This window comes from Camelus ferus, chromosome 1, assembly GCF_009834535.1.
Source record: "Camelus ferus isolate YT-003-E chromosome 1, BCGSAC_Cfer_1.0, whole genome shotgun sequence".
Classification (NCBI taxonomy): domain Eukaryota; kingdom Metazoa; phylum Chordata; class Mammalia; order Artiodactyla; family Camelidae; genus Camelus; species Camelus ferus.
The window spans coordinates 88,330,983-88,349,700 of record NC_045696.1 but is presented as its reverse complement, the minus strand read 5'-3'; the positions used below and the strand labels follow the sequence as shown (position 1 = coordinate 88,349,700).

The 18,718-nt window shown below is 41.6% G+C and overlaps 1 protein-coding gene across 2 annotated transcripts in view; it reads left to right on the top strand.

Annotated features, from left to right (window-relative positions):
• Positions 1-18,718, top strand: part of NMD3 (NMD3 ribosome export adaptor) — a 191,253-nt gene that overhangs the window by 59,635 nt on the left and 112,900 nt on the right. The window contains exons 17-18 of one of the 2 annotated variants that reach the window (XM_032484994.1): positions 702-768; positions 12,245-12,299. In XM_032484994.1, the coding sequence (XP_032340885.1) occupies positions 702-712 (11 nt within the window). In that variant the 3' untranslated portion in view covers positions 713-768; positions 12,245-12,299. Of the gene's footprint in view, positions 1-701; positions 769-12,244; positions 12,300-14,848; positions 14,927-18,718 lie in introns of those variants that run through there. The other variant, XM_032484984.1, reaches the window with a different exon arrangement.

The window sequence follows — 18,718 nt, the reverse complement described above, 5'->3', positions numbered from 1 at the left end:
GATTTTGAACATAAAAATGAATGTGAATTTAGGCTTTGCTGAACATTCTCGGTGGCTTAGAGGGAGTCCTTACCGTCTAGGCGCTTATGGGCAGTAGGGTAGATAGTTCTGTGAATGATACATTGTCTACTAAGAGGTGAGCATGTAAACAACCATCTATAATCTCTGAGTTAAATAAATTGAATCATTACAAGAGAGTGTGGCAGAAATTGAGAGGAAGGAGATTTTAAAGTGGCCTGAGAGTCTGGGGGAAAATTTCTTGGAGAAGGTGATTTCTGAAGTGAACCTTGAAGAATGGATCTGATTCTGAAGGTACAGAAGAGAGTAAGGAAGTTTTTTTTTAATGTATATCCTAGATTCTTTTTGTTAGTATTTTCTTAATCAAATTTCTTTTTCTCTGAACTTATTCTTTCATGCCTTTAGCCTATGAAGTTAGATGTATTTATATATGGTAAAAATTCACCGTGGGGACTGGCTTAAAATGTGCTTTTATTTTTGAAGCTTAAAGAGCATTTAGAGTCACTTTGTAGTTCTTCAAAGAGAAATGCTTTGAGAGAAAACTTGAAGTCCTGGGTCCTATTGCCATTTGCCTAGAAGTACCAACTTGCGGTCATGTAGCTGGAAACTCTGCCAAAATAAAAGAGTATTTCTTCTACCCTCAAAGTTTTCTTTTTCTTTTTCTTTTTTTTTTTTTCAATCAGGAAGAACTTGAAAAATGAATCAGAGTTGAAAACCAAGTACTGCTGACAATAAAGAATATTGCCCCAGGTAGGGACACAACGAACCATTTGTAGTTAACAGAGTTTTGATTCTGGTTTTTTTTGTTTGTTTGTTTGGTTTTTTTTTCAGTTTACTTAAATTCACGCTCCAGTCCAGAGGAGCCAAATTCCAAAGGAAAGCTAAATGTCAGATGTAAACAGACCTGGTGCTCAGGCAATTTAATTCATCATTTGTTGAAATGAGGGGTTTGCATTTTACTTGGGCCTACCTTATCTTATTCAGTGTTAATTGTATTATTTACCTTGTGAAGTTTTACTTTATTTTGGCAGACACAATTTGTACTTTAGGAGAAGATAGAAAGAGCCCTTAAACTCTCTGTATAGAAAAGATGCCCTTACAGAGCCAACCATTAGAATGCACGTGCAATTACAGAAAAAACTCTCAGACACTTGGCTGAAATGAGCCCTGACAATCACCTTATTCAGTAGCCTTGTTTCACCAGGTTAGGAAACAATTAGAAGAAAATGTTCCTCTTCCTCGGAGAATAACTTGTTTTCAAGATATTCATTCATTCATTTGGTTGTTTATTCAATACCTTCTGAGTACCTATTAGTAAGTGCTCTATTTTGGCAGTAGATATTGTTCTGGGTGTTGGGGATATAGGGACCTGCACCAGGGAGCTTACCTAAGTGTGTTTGTGAAGGAGGGACTAGATAATTAAAGAGGAAACAAAGGTACTGCCTATTTCATCACAGTGTCAAGTGTTGTAAAGAAAAGAAGCCCAGGGAGAGGAACTGTCTGATGGGGGTGGAAGAGCTCAGGGAGAGCCTTCCAAGGAGATGACATTTAAGCCTTTCAAGGAGATGACATTTAAGCTGAAGCCTGAATGATGAAAAGGAGAATCGTTACTGAACCAAACTGGGGTCCACTTGCCCCAGCTCAATACCAATGTACCGACACTGGATTATGGTGAAAGACAGTGTTTATTGTAAGGTGCCTTCCAAGGAGTCTGAGACAGCTAGTGTTGAAAAAGCCCAAACTCCTGGATGGGTTTCAGCAAAGCATTTTTAAAGCCCAGGTGAGGGAAGAGGGTTGCAGGGTATGTGATCAGCTGTGCACAGTCCTCTGGTTGATGGTGAGGTACAGGGCAGTGTCACAGGGGTTAACATCATCAATCCTTAGGCTCCAGTCGGTCTGGGGGCTGTGTGCTCAAGGTTATCAAGCAGCTAATTTGTCTTCCATTTGGTGTCTTCCATTTGGTGGGGGTTTTCACATCTGTAAAATAACTCAGGAAATGTGCATCAGATACTATTATCTAGGTACATCAGAGAGTGGCTAAAGCAGAGGATATGGGGAAGGCATCTGTCCCAGGAAGGCCCCCTAGGGTCCTGTTCCATTACACCATCTATGTGAAGGCACTGGGGAAAATTGTCATGGTAGAGGAATAGCCGAGGCCCCAAAGGCAGGAAGGTGACTGGCAGGTTCAGAGTCCAAAGCAGACCAGTGCCTAGGGAAGGAGATGTGATTGTTGCTGAAGAGCTTGAGGGCTGACTCTGCAGGCCTTGTGGGCCCAGGGAAAGGCTTTTGAGGCCCTTGAAGGTTTAAACACAGGAGTTGCAGGATCTGATTTATATTTTAAAGATATTTTGTCGGGTGTGATGTGGAATGGTAGAGAGGCAGGAGCAGAAGCAGAGAGACTAGCACTGCAGTCAGGCCAGGCAAGAAGGTTCTGGCCTAAATGGAAGGTGGTGGCAGAGGTGAGGCAAACAAGTGAATGGATGTAGGATACAGATTTGGAGACAGGACTGTTAGGACTACAGTTCCACTGGATCTGGGTTTGAGGCCAAATGAGAAGGACTCAGAAGGACTGAGGTTTCTGGCTTAAGCGATTGAGTAGGACCATTTCCTGAGATGGGCAGGTCTGGTGAGGAGCAGGTTGGGAGCAGTGTGGGTGGGGTGAAGAGTCATTCATTAGAAAAAATAAGTAGGTATTGAGATCGGGAAAAACAGGAGTAAGCCCATTTTGGTAGAGCAGTGTGTGAAGGCCTCACTCAGAAGTTGACATTTAAGGTGAGATATGAAAGGTACGAAGAGCCAGCAGAGAGAACATTCCAGATAGAGGGAACCATAGGTACAGAGGCACAAAGAGGGGAAACAGCTTGGAAGGTCAGAGGTGAGCAACAGGAGCTATTGTGGCTGCAGGACAGGGAGCGAGGCAATCAAAAGAGTGGTTTCTATTTTTCATATCGCTCAGGAACAGGTTTAACACTGTATCTTGGATGTGCAAAAAGAAATACTGCTTTTTCTCTCTCTATAGCTGACCTGATTTTTCTCACAGATGCCACTCTGAATAGGAGTTGAGACTGAAAGAAGGGACCAGGAATTTAAACCTGCCTATTTGTGGTATATTCATCACTTTCAGTTGACTCCATAGTATTTGCAAGATGTCAGGGAAGAGAAGCCGTAGGTCCACACACCACAGCAGTTGTCTGCTGCCCTCTGGCTCCTCCTGCCTCCATTATGACAGATGGAGCCGGAGCTCTTGTCTCGTCCTTGTGCATCTGGTCAGGTGACAAGGTTGGGGGACACTTTACTTACCTGTCTCTGGAGAACTCTTAGTCTGTTCTCTGGGTTCAGTTGGCCCAGAGGTCTTTCCTGCAGTCACCCTACTTCCATTTTCTCTGATTCCACAGTTTCTTCTCCCTAAGGTCTGAGGACTCCTTTGATTCCCAGTATAAAGCACTTCAGCATGACCTCATCATTCCTCTATGGCATCTTTGCCAGCAGCAACATCATCTTCCCACATCCTTCAAGAGGCAGGCAGGAACCTCTAAGTTTCCTCTGTGCCACAAGGAAGGCTCCGGGTAACTAATGCTCTCATTACCTACCCGGCTCTGCTGCCATTTTCACTTTGTTGCATCATTCACTGTTGGTGCCCTACATGGTGAAATCTTCCCAGAGTTGTGAATGGGAAGTGGTAGAGGCTTCTCTACTTTTGGCTTTCTTCTTGACTCTTGTCCTGTCTGACACTAGCCCCTCAGATCTTACGGTCTAGGGAGGTGTGCTGGTGATCCCTAACATATATGCACCTGACAACTTGCTTCCCCGACCTCTCTTCTATTTCTGGTAAATTCTCTGAGCTGGAAGAAGTAGGTGTCCTTCTTCCTTATGGTGGTTTTAAAGTGTGTCTGCAAATTCCTCGATGCTCTTTCCAACAAGAGATGGAGTCTGTGTTACTTTTCATGAACCTGGGTGGACATTTGTGACTTCCTTGACGAAAAGAACATGGCAGAAGTGATGCAGTGTGACCTAAGGCTGGATGAGAAAAGGCCATTCCATTTCTGCCAGTTTCTCTTGGGACTTGCTGTGGGAGCCTTCAGCCACCATGTGAGAAGTCCAGCTACCCTGAGGCCACCATTTGGGGAGACTGTGGGGAGAGATGAGAGGAAGAGAGAGAGGGAGCAGGGGAGAGAGAGAGATCTGAGGAGCTTGAGCTGTTAGGTGTGCATGTGTGCCCGACCCAGGGGCCAACATGCAAGTTAAGAAGTGTCAGTTTCAGCCACTATCTGACTGCACCCTGAGTGAGAAGCACCTACCTAAGCTCATTCAATGCTCAAATTCATGAGCAAAGTAAACAACTGCTCTTATTTTAAGTTACTCTTTTGGAGTGGTTTGTTCATAGATGACTGAAGCACCCACTCCTCCTGGAGCTCACGTTCTCACCAGTCTTTCTCTTCTTTCTTAAATAATCTCTACACTATAGCTCATAATTAAACTGTGGGTCCAGACCTCTAAGTGGAGTGACCAGTGACCCTGATTTGGACTAAGGGGGAGGGGGGCAGTTCTGGGATGTGGGACTTTCAGTGCTAAAACTGGGAAAGTCCTGGGCAAATCAAAATGAGTTGGCCACCCTACTCCAAGGTTTGCTTATGTTATATAAAAGAAGCTGAACGGATTTAGAGATTTTAGAATTAGTGCATTACTATTTTTTGATAAGAATCTTAATAAACAAATTTGGGCATGGAAGCTGATGCTTTGTTCTAGATGGTATCTGTCCTACCAAAGGGATGGATGCTACAGAGTCAGTGAGTGGGCTGCCATAGGCAAAGATAATGGTACAATATGAAAATATTTCAAAAATGTCTCATAATGTACAGATGGGGAAATTGGATCCAGACAAGGCCACTTAATTTTCCAAGGGCTAATAGTGACTAGGCCATGATTGGGACTTCAGTCCAGGGCTCTTACCTCCATTTTATGTCATTTCCAATCCTTACCAATATCTACCATGTAAATACGGTATAATAGTGAACCCTGGAAAACACTTAGGCTGAAGGAGAGGTGTCTTTATCATCAGTAAGACGGTTCACCATCTTCAGCAACAGGCAGCACCGCTTAGACTAGACTCTAATGTCAGCCATACCTAGGCAAACTAAGATCCAGAAAGTACATCTTGCTTCAAAAAGAAAACCCTAAACCAACTTCAGGTCTGTTTTGAAATGGAGTGTTTAACAATCTCATTATATGTTAGTGAAAAATTGTTGGCTCTGGTGCTGCTGTCCCAGACGAAGCCAAGTTAACTTTGGGCCCAGACTTTAGGGCTCTTCACGAACATGAGGGCTGGGAGGCTTCCAGCTGGCAGCAAAGCTGGTGTAACTGGATATGGGCAGACGAACCTTCCTGGGTGTGTCTTGTGGCAAAGGAACCCAGACTGCTTTGGCTAATAAATAGGAGACTGGTAGCTGTCCACACTGCCTAGAGCTGAAGATGGCAAACCAGGTGGGAGGGAGGTGGAGGAGGAGAGCATTACTGTGACGTCGGACTTGGCAGGAAGCTGCCATTACTGTGCTTGCCCCACCTCTGTTTAGAAAGTACATGTGGTACGTGTAGGTGTGGGCTGTTAACAGCCAGAGTAGAGCTGTTATCAAAGAAGGCAAATTGCTCACTCATACGACTTCAATGACTTGGTTACCCAAGAGCCAGCCCCATCCTGTCCAAGGGAGCCAGGAAGAAACTCTGTTCTGACTAGGAAGGCAACGTGGTAATGAGGCCATGAGTCAGTCACACACAAATTGGATTCAGCTGGTGTGAGCAGGCATGTGTGCATTTCATATAATGATTACAAGAAAAAGCCTTAAAATTTTGCACAACCCTTGAACTCATTCATCAGAAACTAAAAGTTTAAAAAGAAAATGAGTTAAAGCTCTTGGGATGGGATACTTCTGAGATTTTTAACATTTGGTTTTCTTCTATGTTTCTTCCTCTCCGTTCCTTCCCTTGAAGCAGGGTAGTTAAGTATGTTCTTTGCTTCCCTGGAGGGATACGGTAGGGAGAAAAGCAAGCTTTGGGAGCAGAGATGGGGAAGGTGTGGGGCAGAAAACACATAAATAACATGTTTGCCAGAAACCCCAAAGAATAAAGATTTCTCTGAGACTAAAGAGAGATTTCCCAGGGCTGCAGAGGGAACATAAGGAAAACAGAACTCTGCAGTTCTCCCCTCTGAAGGGGCAGAGAAGAAACATGCCCTGACTCTCTCAACATTCATTCATTCATTCATTCATTCACTTCTGTATACACCATGAGCTGTTCTAAGAGCAGTGAACAGATACATAAAGATCCTTGCCCTCATGGAGCTTTCATTTTAGTACACAGCAAAATGTATGAGATTCTGGTATACCATACCCTGTTCTAAGCGCACGGCATGTATTCAGTTCTTACAACGGGTTGTGTTAGATACCATGTTCCCAGCTAACAAATAAAATTGAGACAGAGAGGTTACATAATTTGCTGATCTCATAGTTAGTAGGTATCAGAGCTGAATATTGAACCCAGAAAGCTGGTTACATTTCTCTTAAATGCTTGCTTAATTTCTAGGCAGGGTGTTGGGCGGGTGGCAAGATTCTAGAGTTGAGAAAGCTGCTTGGGGCAGTTTCACAGAGGCACGCAGTACCCTGGAAGTTTAGGACAGCAGTGGGAAGACTCTGAAATGCCACCTCGAGGTTGGATGTCTCTGAGTCGGTCTTTCCCTGACTGCCTTCCACTGTCCAAGATTCTAGGATTCCAGCATGAACAGAGGGTAGGGGCCCTGGCCTGATGCCCAGCAGTAGGGAAGCCCAAAACAATAATTAAGCTGAGTTAAGAGAATAAAAGTAATAAAATACAAAGAATGACAAAAATAATGAGAGAAGGAGAATAAATATTTTTTTAATCCTGAGTTCCTGGGCTAAGGAATATTCTGGGAAGTGTGGGATTAGAAAGTGCTATGCGTTGTCAGTGGGAGGAGTTGAAAGTCTGAATCTCTTCCCTACATTTTGCCCCTGGTATTGGGGCCTTGTGAAAGGAAGACCTAGGATCTCATGATTCCTAAAGATGGAAACCTAATCAGTCAGAATATCCACTCATTTTTTCAGAAAAATGAGTTGTTAGAATTCTACATGGATGTGGTCTACTCTCTGTGTCTATCAACATTCTATTAAAAAAAATGAACAATATGCAGTATAATTAGTCTCTAATCAGTACAAATATATCAGATTATTTGGTTGTCTCACAAAACACAAACCAGGATCTGTAGTAAAGTTTAGAACTGAACTCTCTGCTGTCAGTGCTGTCAGCTACTTACACTGAGAAAATAAATTTTCCAGTCTACCCTACCTGTCATAATCCAGAGATTTAGTAGTTGCATAAACAGATGCAGGCCCTGTCCACACAGGGAAGATTGTTCAGTTTCTCTCTGTTTAAAGACAAAATTAGAAGTCACTGCTATTGCATTGGTTTTTAAAGCCAGCTTTTCTAAGGTGTGAGGCCATTTCCCTTGAATAACTTTTGGTAATTTATTCAGGGGGTCTAAACTCTTTTTTTAAAAAAATTAATTTAAATTACCATAAGTAATATATTCTGACTCTATTTGTCTTCTTTGCTGCTTGAAGACATTATCTGTTTTATTATGAATTTCCCTTTATATAAGAATCCAGTGCTTTGTTCTTTCCAGAATTTATGGACAGACAAATTGGTTTCCTTTGATGACAGGCAGTGTGCCCGCATAGTCCATACTCACTGGCTGTCTTGAGTTCCTCATCCCCTGCTCGTGAATCAGCCCTTTAAAACTAGGCTTTCTGCTCTCAGCACTCACTCCACTTAGGCGACCAGTGAGTTTCAATTTTCTGTCTTCCCACTTCAGCTCTTATCCCAGGTACTGAGTGGATGTCTTGCTCTTCCTCGTGTGTGCTCATGCAGAAACTTGCATCACACTGCCTTGTCTGTTCCTAAATGAGCCTAAGGCATAAGGTGGCCTGCAGTGTTAAAGGGGAGTGGGGACAAAAATGTTTGTACTAGTTTCCTATTGCTGTTGTAACGAATTACCTCCAACTGAGTGCCTTAAAACAACAGAAGTTTATCCTGTACAGTCCTGGAGGTCAGAAGTGCCACATCAGTTTCACTGGGCTAAAGTCAGGTGTCAGCAGGGCTGGTTCCTCTGGCAGTTCTGCAGGGAGAGTCCATTTCCTTGCTTTTTGCAGCTTCTACGGCTGGTTACCTTGCTTGGCTTTCTTGGCTTGTGGCCTCTTCTTCATCTTTCAAGTTTATCACTCTAGTTCCTGTTTCTGATATCACATTGCCTTCTCTCTGACTCTGACTCCTCCTGCCTGCCTCTTGTAAGTACCACTGTGATTATATTGGGTCAATCTGGATAATCCAGAATCATCTTACTTCAAGATCCTTAATTTAATTATATCTGTAAAGTCCCTTTTGCCATGTAAGGTAACATATTCATAGGGTCTGGGAATTAGCATATGGACATATTTGCAGGACCATTATTCAGCTTACCACAAAGGTTAATAGTAAACCTGGCAAACTGGGGGAGAGGGGGCTCCCTCCAGCCCCCAGTACATCCATGGCTGAGATGTTCAGCAGTCCTCTCTCAGTGAGAACACTGTTCAGTGTTGTTCAGGAACTCCCAGCAGTCCTACTACCCATAGTAATCTGTGATGCAACAACAGCTTGACGAACCTGATCATCTTATCTTCCCTTCAGAGTCGAGCAGTGCTGCTCCCCACTGCTGCTTCCTCTAGTGTGTTCACATTCACCCTTCCCAAGTGCAGTAGTCAGGGTTCACCAGAGAAACAGACCAGTAGGATAACTATATAGATATAGATATAGATATAATCAGTAGGATATCTATCTATCTGTCTGTCTGTCTATCTATCTATCTATCTATCTATCTATCTATCTATCTATCTATCTATATCTAACTATATCTATATATATATATGATGAGAAATTGGTTCACACAACTATGGAAACTGAGAAGTCCCAGGATCTGTTGTCTGCAAACTGGAGACCCAGGAAAGCCAGTGGTATAATTTAGTCCAAGTCCAAAGGTCTAAGAACCAGGGAGCTGATGATGTAAATCCCAATCCAAGGGCTGGAGAAGGTAAGATGAGTCATCCCAGCTCAAGCAGTGAGGCAGGGGAAAAAGGGGCAAATTCCTCCTTCCTTCTTCTACCTTTTGTTCTTTTCAGACTTTCAAAGAATGGGATGATGCTTACCCGTATTGGGGAGGACGGCGTGCTTTATTGAGTCCACCAATTCAAATGCTGATCTTATCCAGAAACACTTTCACAGACACACCTAGAAATAATGCTTAATCTAGGCACGCATGATCACTGAGATTGACACATAAAATTAACCGTCACGCTGAGGGAGAGGCTGTGCGTGCATGGGCTTGTCACCGTCCATCATGAAGGGCCCCTACTGGGCATGGCTGAATTCTTAATGATCAAATTCCCTCTTGGTCAAATTGATCCAAATGTCAATTAGTGATGCACAGCCTTAAAACTGCAGGTTTTGTGAACTGTTTTTGAATAGAACTGCATGGCTCATGTTTTATATTTTATTTTATTTTAATTGTAGTATAGTTGATTTACTATGTTGTATTAGTTTCAGGCGTACAGCAAAGTGATTCACTTAAACATATACATATATATTCTGGTTCAGATTCTTTTCCATTATAGGTTATTACAAGATATTAAATATAGCTCTTTGTGCTATACAGTAGGTCCTTGTTGTTTATGTATTTCATATGTAGTAGTGTGTATATATTAATCCCAAACTCCTAATTTATCCTTCTCCTCCACCTCTTTCCCCTTTGATAACCATAACTTGTTTTTTAATGTCTGTGAGTCTATTCCTAATTTGTAAAGAAGTTTGTTTGTATCATTTTTAAGATTCCACATATAAGTGATATTATATGGTATTTGTCTTTCTCTGACTTACTTCATTTAATATTATAATCTCTAGGTTAATCCATGTTGCTGTAAATGGCATTATTTCATTTTTTATGGCTGAGTACTATTCCATTTGTGTGTGTGTGTGTGTGTGTGTGTGTGTGTGTGTGTGTGTATACACATATATACACATATCACATCTTCTTTATCCAGTCATCTGTCAATGGACATTATATTTTATGTAGCCCAGAATATGTTTTTATTTTTCTAGGTCATATCCAGCCATTTTTAATTTGATGGATTTTGAACTTGAGACACCTCAAATACAATATCACTCCCCAAAGACGAAACAAAATTTTTCACAAATTGATTGTGTTTACTTCATACAAACTGCACTGGCTTTCTCACCTGAAACTCCAGATATTCTTTGTGTGTGTGCTGTCCTCTAGCGTGGGCATCTAGTACATGGAAACCCTTGTCTGTGAATTCAGTCCTAGGCAGTCACTTGCTTCTCCTTCAGGAGAGGGAACACTCCTAAGTCCAGTAAGTGTTCCTGTAACGTCCTGTACATATTTAAATTGCTAAATTTAATTCATTCCATTGTCATCATTATGTCTGTCAACCCCACTGGATGCTGGACTCTTCAGGTCATTTTAATATCATCTGTCTGTATATCCACATAGCAATCTTGGCATCTGAGGCATTGTGAGTCCTCTGCAAATTAAATGGATTTGTTTATTGAAGGAAGAACTCATGCACCTTATTTGATAACATGATGAGAGCTTTGCATCACTTTCTGGTTTTCTTTTTCCTTGCATGCCAGGAAACTTCAAGCCAGATTTTATGCTCTGTGACAGTAACTATCTTACTCCAATTCTGAAAGATTTTTGACTTCTATTTTTATTTTTCTTTAAATTAACCTGGCCACATATTTTTATTATAAGTGATGCCAAATGCTTTTTAGAACTACAAATAACATAAATTAAAAATAAACATATTTATGACCCAGCAATCCCACTCCTGGGCATATATCCAGAGGGAACCCTAATTCAAAAGGCCACCTGCACCCCAGTGTTCATGGCAACACTATTTACAATAGCCAAGACATGGAAACAACCTAAATGTCCATAGACAGATGACTGGATAAAGAAGTTGTGGCATATTTATACAATGGAATACTATTCAGCCATTAAAAATGATAAAACAATGCCATTTGCAGCAACATGGATGGCCCTGGAGAATGTCATTCTAAGTGAAATAAGCCAGAAAGAGAAAGAAAAATACCATGTGTTATCACTCACATGTGGAATCTAAAAAAAAAAAGACAAATGAACTTACATATAAAACAGAAACAGACTCGCAGACATAGAATACAGACTTGTGGTTGCCAGAGGGATGGAGAATGGGAAGGGATAAACTGGGAGTTCAGGATTTGCAGATACTGACTGGTATATATAAAATAGATAAACAAGTTTATACTGTATAGCACAGGAAAATATATTCAATATCTTGTAGTAACTTATGGTGAAAAAGAATATGAATATGAATATATGTATATTCACATATGACTGAAGAATTGTGCTGTACACTAGAAATTGATACAACATTGTAAACTGACTATACCTCAATAAAAAAATTAAAATAAAAAAATAAAATTGGGAAATTTTGGTTCACTCTGATTTATATTTAAGGAAAAGCAATGCCTTCACCATAGTGAACCTAATCACCATGATGGTAACATTAAGAAAAATCAAGGAGCAATAACTATTAGATAAACATGGGAAGGTGGTATGTATTATGCTTATATAAGAAAGAAAAATGGGGATCATTCAAAGAATTGACTGCTGATGTATAAACTACAAATACTTATACTTACATGGGGAGAGTTGCTGAAGTTGATTTGGTGTGGGTAGATATTAGGTACCTGGAAGGACCATGTTTTGAAAAAATGTACTTTACCTTTAGTTATTTAATAGTTTTTATTATTTTTTATATCTAGGAGAAGGAGAAAAAAGACATAGAAAATCCCAAGGACTTCTCAGAGGAAAAGGAATATTATAAACCTGGTGAAAAAACTGCACAGTGGTCCAATTATGAGAAAGCCTAAGTACTAAGACAGATACTAAGTACTGGAGTCAGACAGCAGAGTCTGAGAGCTGCACCTCTATCACAATGAGAGAAAAGCAGTATTAGATTTGAGATTGGGGAATGGTTGCCTTGGCTAGTGACACTAATCATCAAGAATATTACTTTGTGAAGTGAGGAGGATTTTCTTTGTCAGATTACTCTTCGTTTTGTTACAGGCTTACCAAAAGGCCTAGGGCCAGAGTGAAATGGGAAAACAGAAAACAACCGGAGAGAGAAGAAAAATCAAAATGCTTGAAGACAAAGCAGAGCTTTACTTATTTAAAGTTTTACTTTGGAAAACTTGGAAAATTTGAGAAAGTAAGGAAGTCCAGCATTTTCTTGAGCTGAAAACAGACCATTGGTCTTATTTATAAAGCAAACAGCACTTTCTAAATGGAAACAAATAAATGAAAGAGTTAGCAAAGAAGCAGTTATCTCACCAGCAAGTGAGTCAATATTTGCTCTTTATGGTGACCAGAAGTATCTGGTTTTGGTTTTTAAATCTGATTGTGTAAAATTTTAGAAATTCTTACTAAAGGTTAAAAAAGGTACATAAGTTCAACTTTTAATAAAAAATTGGAAAGAACTTTCTAACAGTAGGAGAGATTTCCTCTTACAAGTAAACTCCAGTTTTAGAATTTAAAATGTTCTTATTTAAAACATTTTTGTTTGTCAAAGTTGATGGGACTATCTAAACAGTAGGAGGTGGGAAAGGAATGTGCCTATGGAAAATGCTGGGATCTGTAGTGGGAAAGGAAGCTCCGAGAGGGTTGGCTGAGCTTGGCCCATGGTGAGAGCTCTCTTCCTTGACAGCTGCTCCCAAGAGGGCACAGATCATTTAGCCCTTGTGTTTGAAACCTCCTACATTCATTACTAACATTTAACCATGAGATTTCACATGCAAATCCACATTTCTGATTTCTCTTGGAAAATCTGATAGCATTCCACCATAGCAACTATCACTGAGTGGGACTGAATAGCAGCTGTTCATGTTCCAGCCCCTTCCTATGCCTCTATTTCTTCAGACATGGAGGCTGAATATCAGTTGTCATCCATCCATTCATGTGATTGCAGTTTTGTCTTATGGGTAGAATTAATGGAATATTGGAATATGTCCTATAATCTCATCTGTATCAAAAGTGTGATACAGACCAAGATGCCACGTAATTCAAGAACAATGGGAGAAAGTATATTTCCTTGAGAAAGCTAATGATCCTGGGGAATAAAATGCATATAATATAGATCTGTACAGAAATCACCTGCCTGTTTTACTCATTTACTCCCTTGTAGACTTTGGGTTTAAGGTGCCTGGTTTAGCTTCTGTACCTGTGATCTCATCTTCGGGCCTACATCACCCCATAGGCTGAAATCACATGTTTATTATTCCAAGAGACAGTCCCCTTTTCTTTCTTTTCAATGAAATGCTTGGTTGTTTTTTTTTTTTAATGGTGGCAAAGTGCCTACAGCTGGGTCTATGCCAAATTTTTAAATCACATTCTTGTATTTTTTAGCTTCTCTTGTTGCTAGCCATGTAACCCAGTTCTGACCAACAAGATGTGGGCAGAACATGCTCACAAGCTGGGGAATTTTTTATTTGCCTATAAAAGAGGACAGGAGCAGTTGGTTTGGCTCTGGACCATTCCCCCTCTTTTCCTGCTTTGAAATGGAGAAGTTCTCTGAAGAGGCAAAAACCATCTTTTCATCACAGGGAGATAGCCACGGGGGCAAAAGCCAGTCTGTGAAGAATACTGAGCAGAAATAAGCAAGAATCTTGGCCCTTGGGTGTGGCTTAGTAGCTAAACCAATTGCCAATAGCTGCCTAGCTTTGGTTATATGAGAAAAATAAATTCTTCATTGTTTAAGTCATGGTTGTTCAGCTTTTCTGGTCCTTGCAGACAAAGGTATTCCTACTTGATACACTCCTATATGCACAGTGCTTCCCACTGTTTCTGTTCATCCCACATCAGCTGAATTATGCCAACACCCCAATTCAGTTCCTATTGGACAATATTTGCAAAGCATGGCACTAGCACTGGAATGGGGGTTCTACAAAGATGACTAAGACAAATTCCTTGTCTTTAAGTAGCTTGTTATCTAGAAGGGAGAACTAGATACATGTACACACAATGCAACACAGAGTAGGACAGTGTTATGGAAGAAGTGCGGGTTGTCATGGGGTTTTCAGAGGGGTGTGACATAGGTGTGTTTTTTGGTTCACAACTTCCTCAGGAATTTCCTGAGTGTAACCTGAAACTGGCACCCATACACAAAGGGCAAAGAAAGACCCAAGAAAAGATGCAGATCACTCCAGATTGGTAGGTGGCAGGTTTAATAAGGAAGAGAACTTACTTATAAGGCTTGTCTTGGGCAGCCACAAGATGAGTGGATTTTCGTGCCCGCCCACCAGAATCTTCAAATGGAGGACAGCTTTTCTCATTAGAGACATTTCAGTGTTCCGTAAAGACAGGCATTGCTGACTATTATTTAAGGCTTGCTGGGTGAATTTAGTTAGGGCTTCTATGTGTGCTATAATGTCCTCCAGGCCAATGGAGAGAACAAACAGTGACCAAATGATTGTACCGGTGGAACACAGAGTATGTCCACCTAACCTTCAAGAAAAGGAGGTTGGCAGCTTTAGAAACTTGACCTGATTGTACATACCATACATGTTGCTTGGGGAGGCAGCACTGTCAGACATGAGGAGGTGGACTGGGGGTGCGATATGCCAGACTAGGTCCCCTACCTTCTCCGCTCTTTAAATTGTGTGTATTCTATTCCAGGTACAATGTGTTTCAATGGGTCTGGCTTGCCGTGGGATGACGGACTCCCAGAGGAGACAAAGTAACTCACTTATCCAGGTGAGACATCCCACTGCATATTCCAGTTTTTTTCCCCAGGCATGATGGGGCTTGGTGTTCTCAGCAGCATAGCATGTTGACCTATTGTGAGAGTCAGGCAATGGCTTTTTCCTACCATTCTCATACCTTTACAGTATTGGGTGCCTTGTCAGGGGTCCCGCATCTGGCATATGCGGCAACAGGCAGTACTGGTTGGTTATTCACATGTATTAAAGCCTGAGGAAGTACTTTAGTTCACCCAGCTAAGGTGATTTTACTTGTTAGAAATTTAATCTACTGCTGAATATTCCATTTTTCCTTTCTACCAGCCCTGTTGCTTGCAGATTATAGGGGAGATGGAAACTCTATTTAATGTCATGTTCTTTTGCCCATCATTATCTTTGTAATGTGATCCTCTGATCACTGTCTATTCGAACAGGGTATCCATACATGGTACTCGGCTTCTGTAATCCCCTAATAGTAGCAGGCTGGTTTGCATGGCAACAGGTGAAAGCTTAAGTTAAACCAGACACAGTGTCCACACAAACCAAGGCATATGTAGAGCCCTCACTCACAGGGAGGGGGCTAATGTAACCAATTTGCCGATCCCTCCCCAGTTGGGAACTGCAGTGGATGTGTCAGATCACAATGTTGCCTTGGGCACTGTTTAGAATACACAGGACATGCTGTTACCGCATTAACCAAGTCACTGTGTTTCCAGGGCAATTAGGCATCCTTGGCAATATGCCATCCCACCCAAGCAGTGCGGTGGCTGCTGCTTTTATGTACCCAATCTGCTGTAGCTACTGAAGGGTCAGTTGCATGGGCTCATTTCTGAGCTGGAGCATCAGGTTCCTGATTGCCAGGGGGTGTCAGTGCCTAATGACCCAGGATGTGGAAAACAGTGAAGACTGCCTCAGGCTTTCGGGGCCAAACCCAGATGTCCCTTCATACATCCTGACCCCACAAAGACCAACTCATGAATCATCCACCCTTGCTTCCCATTGTCCAGACCTGGGACCAAAATCCGAGGGGCATTCTCCTCCTCTGTTGTTCTGCCCCAGGTCCTGATCCACACCTTCTGGGGTCACAAACACATCTAACTCAAATGATAGCCCTGCTTGGGAGGTGCCCAGAGCTTTAATCTGCATCATCAGTATTTTTGCCTTCTCAAAGGTGGCTTGCTCTTCTGATTTCTTTACTGGGTGAACATACTGTGCCAACTAAGGAATAAAAGTCCTCTAAAACCCTAAAATTTCTACAAAGCTTTGCATTTCTTTTGCATTCTTAGGGGTTGGATAGGCTTGCAACTTATTAAACACAGCTTCTAAGACAACACACATTTTATCTGACCAAACGACTCCCAGAAACATGGTGGTGGTGACTGTGCCTTGAATTTTCTGTGAGTTCACTGCCCATTTTCTACCTCACAGATTTCTAGCAAGTCTTCACATGTTAACATTGTATCAGCAGTGTAATGGGCCCATTTTACTGATGTGGGGAAGTAGAACAGGGACAGGTCTTGGCTACCATCCCATGACATGTTGTGGGGCTATGCAGGTAGCCTCAGGGAAGCACTTGAGAGGTCCATTGTTGCTCCTCCCATATAAAGGCAAATTTATCTCAGTTATCAGAAACCTGTTCTTGTGAAAATATTTTCTGTGAATCTCCTTGAATATAAAGCACTTTTGCAGGAACCCTTTTTGTCAAGGCATCAGAGTAAAATAATAACTATTTGCAAATGACAAAAGATGTAAAAATATGGCCATGGTTAAAGTTCTGATGAGATCTTTATAATGCAATTGTTAAGTGAATTTGGTTATTTCTGTGACATACATTTTAAAATTGTGACTGATAAAACATTATACCAGTGTTGCCGGTGGATGCAACCGGTATTCCAGGTTCTTGTCCCGTCCCAGAAAGAATTCAGAGACGAGACATAGTGGTTAAAAAAGTAAAGTAAAATTTTATTAAAAGATGGATAGTACACTCTCAAGGGGAGAGCAGGCAGGCTCAGGTGAGCGGCTGCCCTGTGTTTCTTTGGCAAGTTAGTTACATAGGGTGTAAAAATGAATGGACAGAATATTCATTGGGGAGGGAAGTGTTTGGGGTCGTATTCCCTGATTATCATCCCAACTCCACCTTCCCAAAGGGAGGAGGGATTTTTGTCTTTATTTAGTCTGGATTGGAAGTGCCATGGGATTGTTACACGATGGGTACTTCTAATCTACAAGGCTAATTTTATTGAAATGAGGGTATAATGAGCAAAAGGTTACATTCGGACACTGGAAATTCCTGCCTTTCCTCACCTTTCTTTGTCAGTCTCCAGGCTACTCATCACCCCTACAGGTATGACCACTTATCAGCCCAAAGATTCCTGCTTTTCTTTCTCTGCCCAGGGACCCCTGGTGCTTACATGATGTATGGTTTCCTGCATTTGGCTTATGCCCCTCCATTCTGCCCAATTCCTGCCATTTGGTCTGTGTTCCCCTTTCTCTGCTCACATCTAGCTATCTGCCCACTCTAACACCAGGGCATATCAGATTTTTAGGGATTTCATACAATGTCCTTCATATTCTTTGTCTAAAAAGAAACACATTCTATTTTTCTTATCTATTTTTCGTATACAGTCATTTTCTTTCACTCTTTTTCTAGTAGTTTTGTAAAAAACCTCGACTCTTTTACAAATCAGTTTTGGTAATATACTCTGTAAGTAGAAACGTGTAACGACTGCACAACTTACATCTTAAAGGCATACGTAAACACGCAGACAGACACAAACAGAAACTCCATGACTTCCACTCTAAAACTTTAGCCCTGAATCAGATACACACTCATATAGCTAAAGCTTTTTACTGGTATTTGTGATCTTTTGGAGGCTGTGGACTAGATTTTGGGGCAAAGGAACTTCTACAGCAGTCTGTGTTTTAAAAAGCCTTTCCCTACCCACCCATCCCACCTCGCTTTTTCTTTAGTCTCTGTAGGCAATGTTTTGGTTGTCTCCCAGGGTGTTTATATTTCAAAGACATAATAAGATTTACAACTTCAAAAGACAGAGAAAGAAATTGCTATTTAAATTTTCCTTTGTAGTAGGATGGCATACAGCCAGTTCACCTGTTTCCTCATCAATTACTGTAGCATCCTCCTCTTTAATCTCATCACTTTCCCAGGGATTCCACATCTTAGCACGAAATCAGGCTTTGTCACAAGTGCTTGGACCTTAATCCATGGCAACTTTCTCCCTCCTAGCTTTGCAAAATACTACGCTAAGCTCTCCAACTTATTATCCTGCTCTCTCACCTTGTCTGCCAGCCCCAAAGCTAGCAGAGTAGCGGACAATTGCATGTCTTTCTTTAGCCTCAGCTTTTCTTCCAGCTCTCTAACTCAATCTCCAGCCTGGCTGCACCAGTTTACAGTGAAGGCCAGCCCACTGCAGCAGCCATTCATTTCCCTTCTTTGCTGCAAGGCACTATGTGCAGTTCCTCAAACAAAAATGCCAGCTGGCGTTTTGGGGGCATCCCCATATACATGCAGCAGACCACAGGCATCTAACATACAGGCCACTGTTCCCTGCAGACAGGTTGCTGGCCAAGTCGGGATTTCCCCTCTGGATGCCTCTTTCCCAGTGCACATATATTCAGTCTCCTGCCTGGCTTGCTGATTGTAGATTTGCAGCTTTCTTGGGGGTTTCCCGGCTGTAATCTGAAACTGATGTCTATACACGGAGGGCAGGAAGAGACCCCAAGAAAGAGGCAGATCACTCCAGATTGGTTGGTGGCAGGTTTAATAAGCAAGGGAACTTACTTACCATGC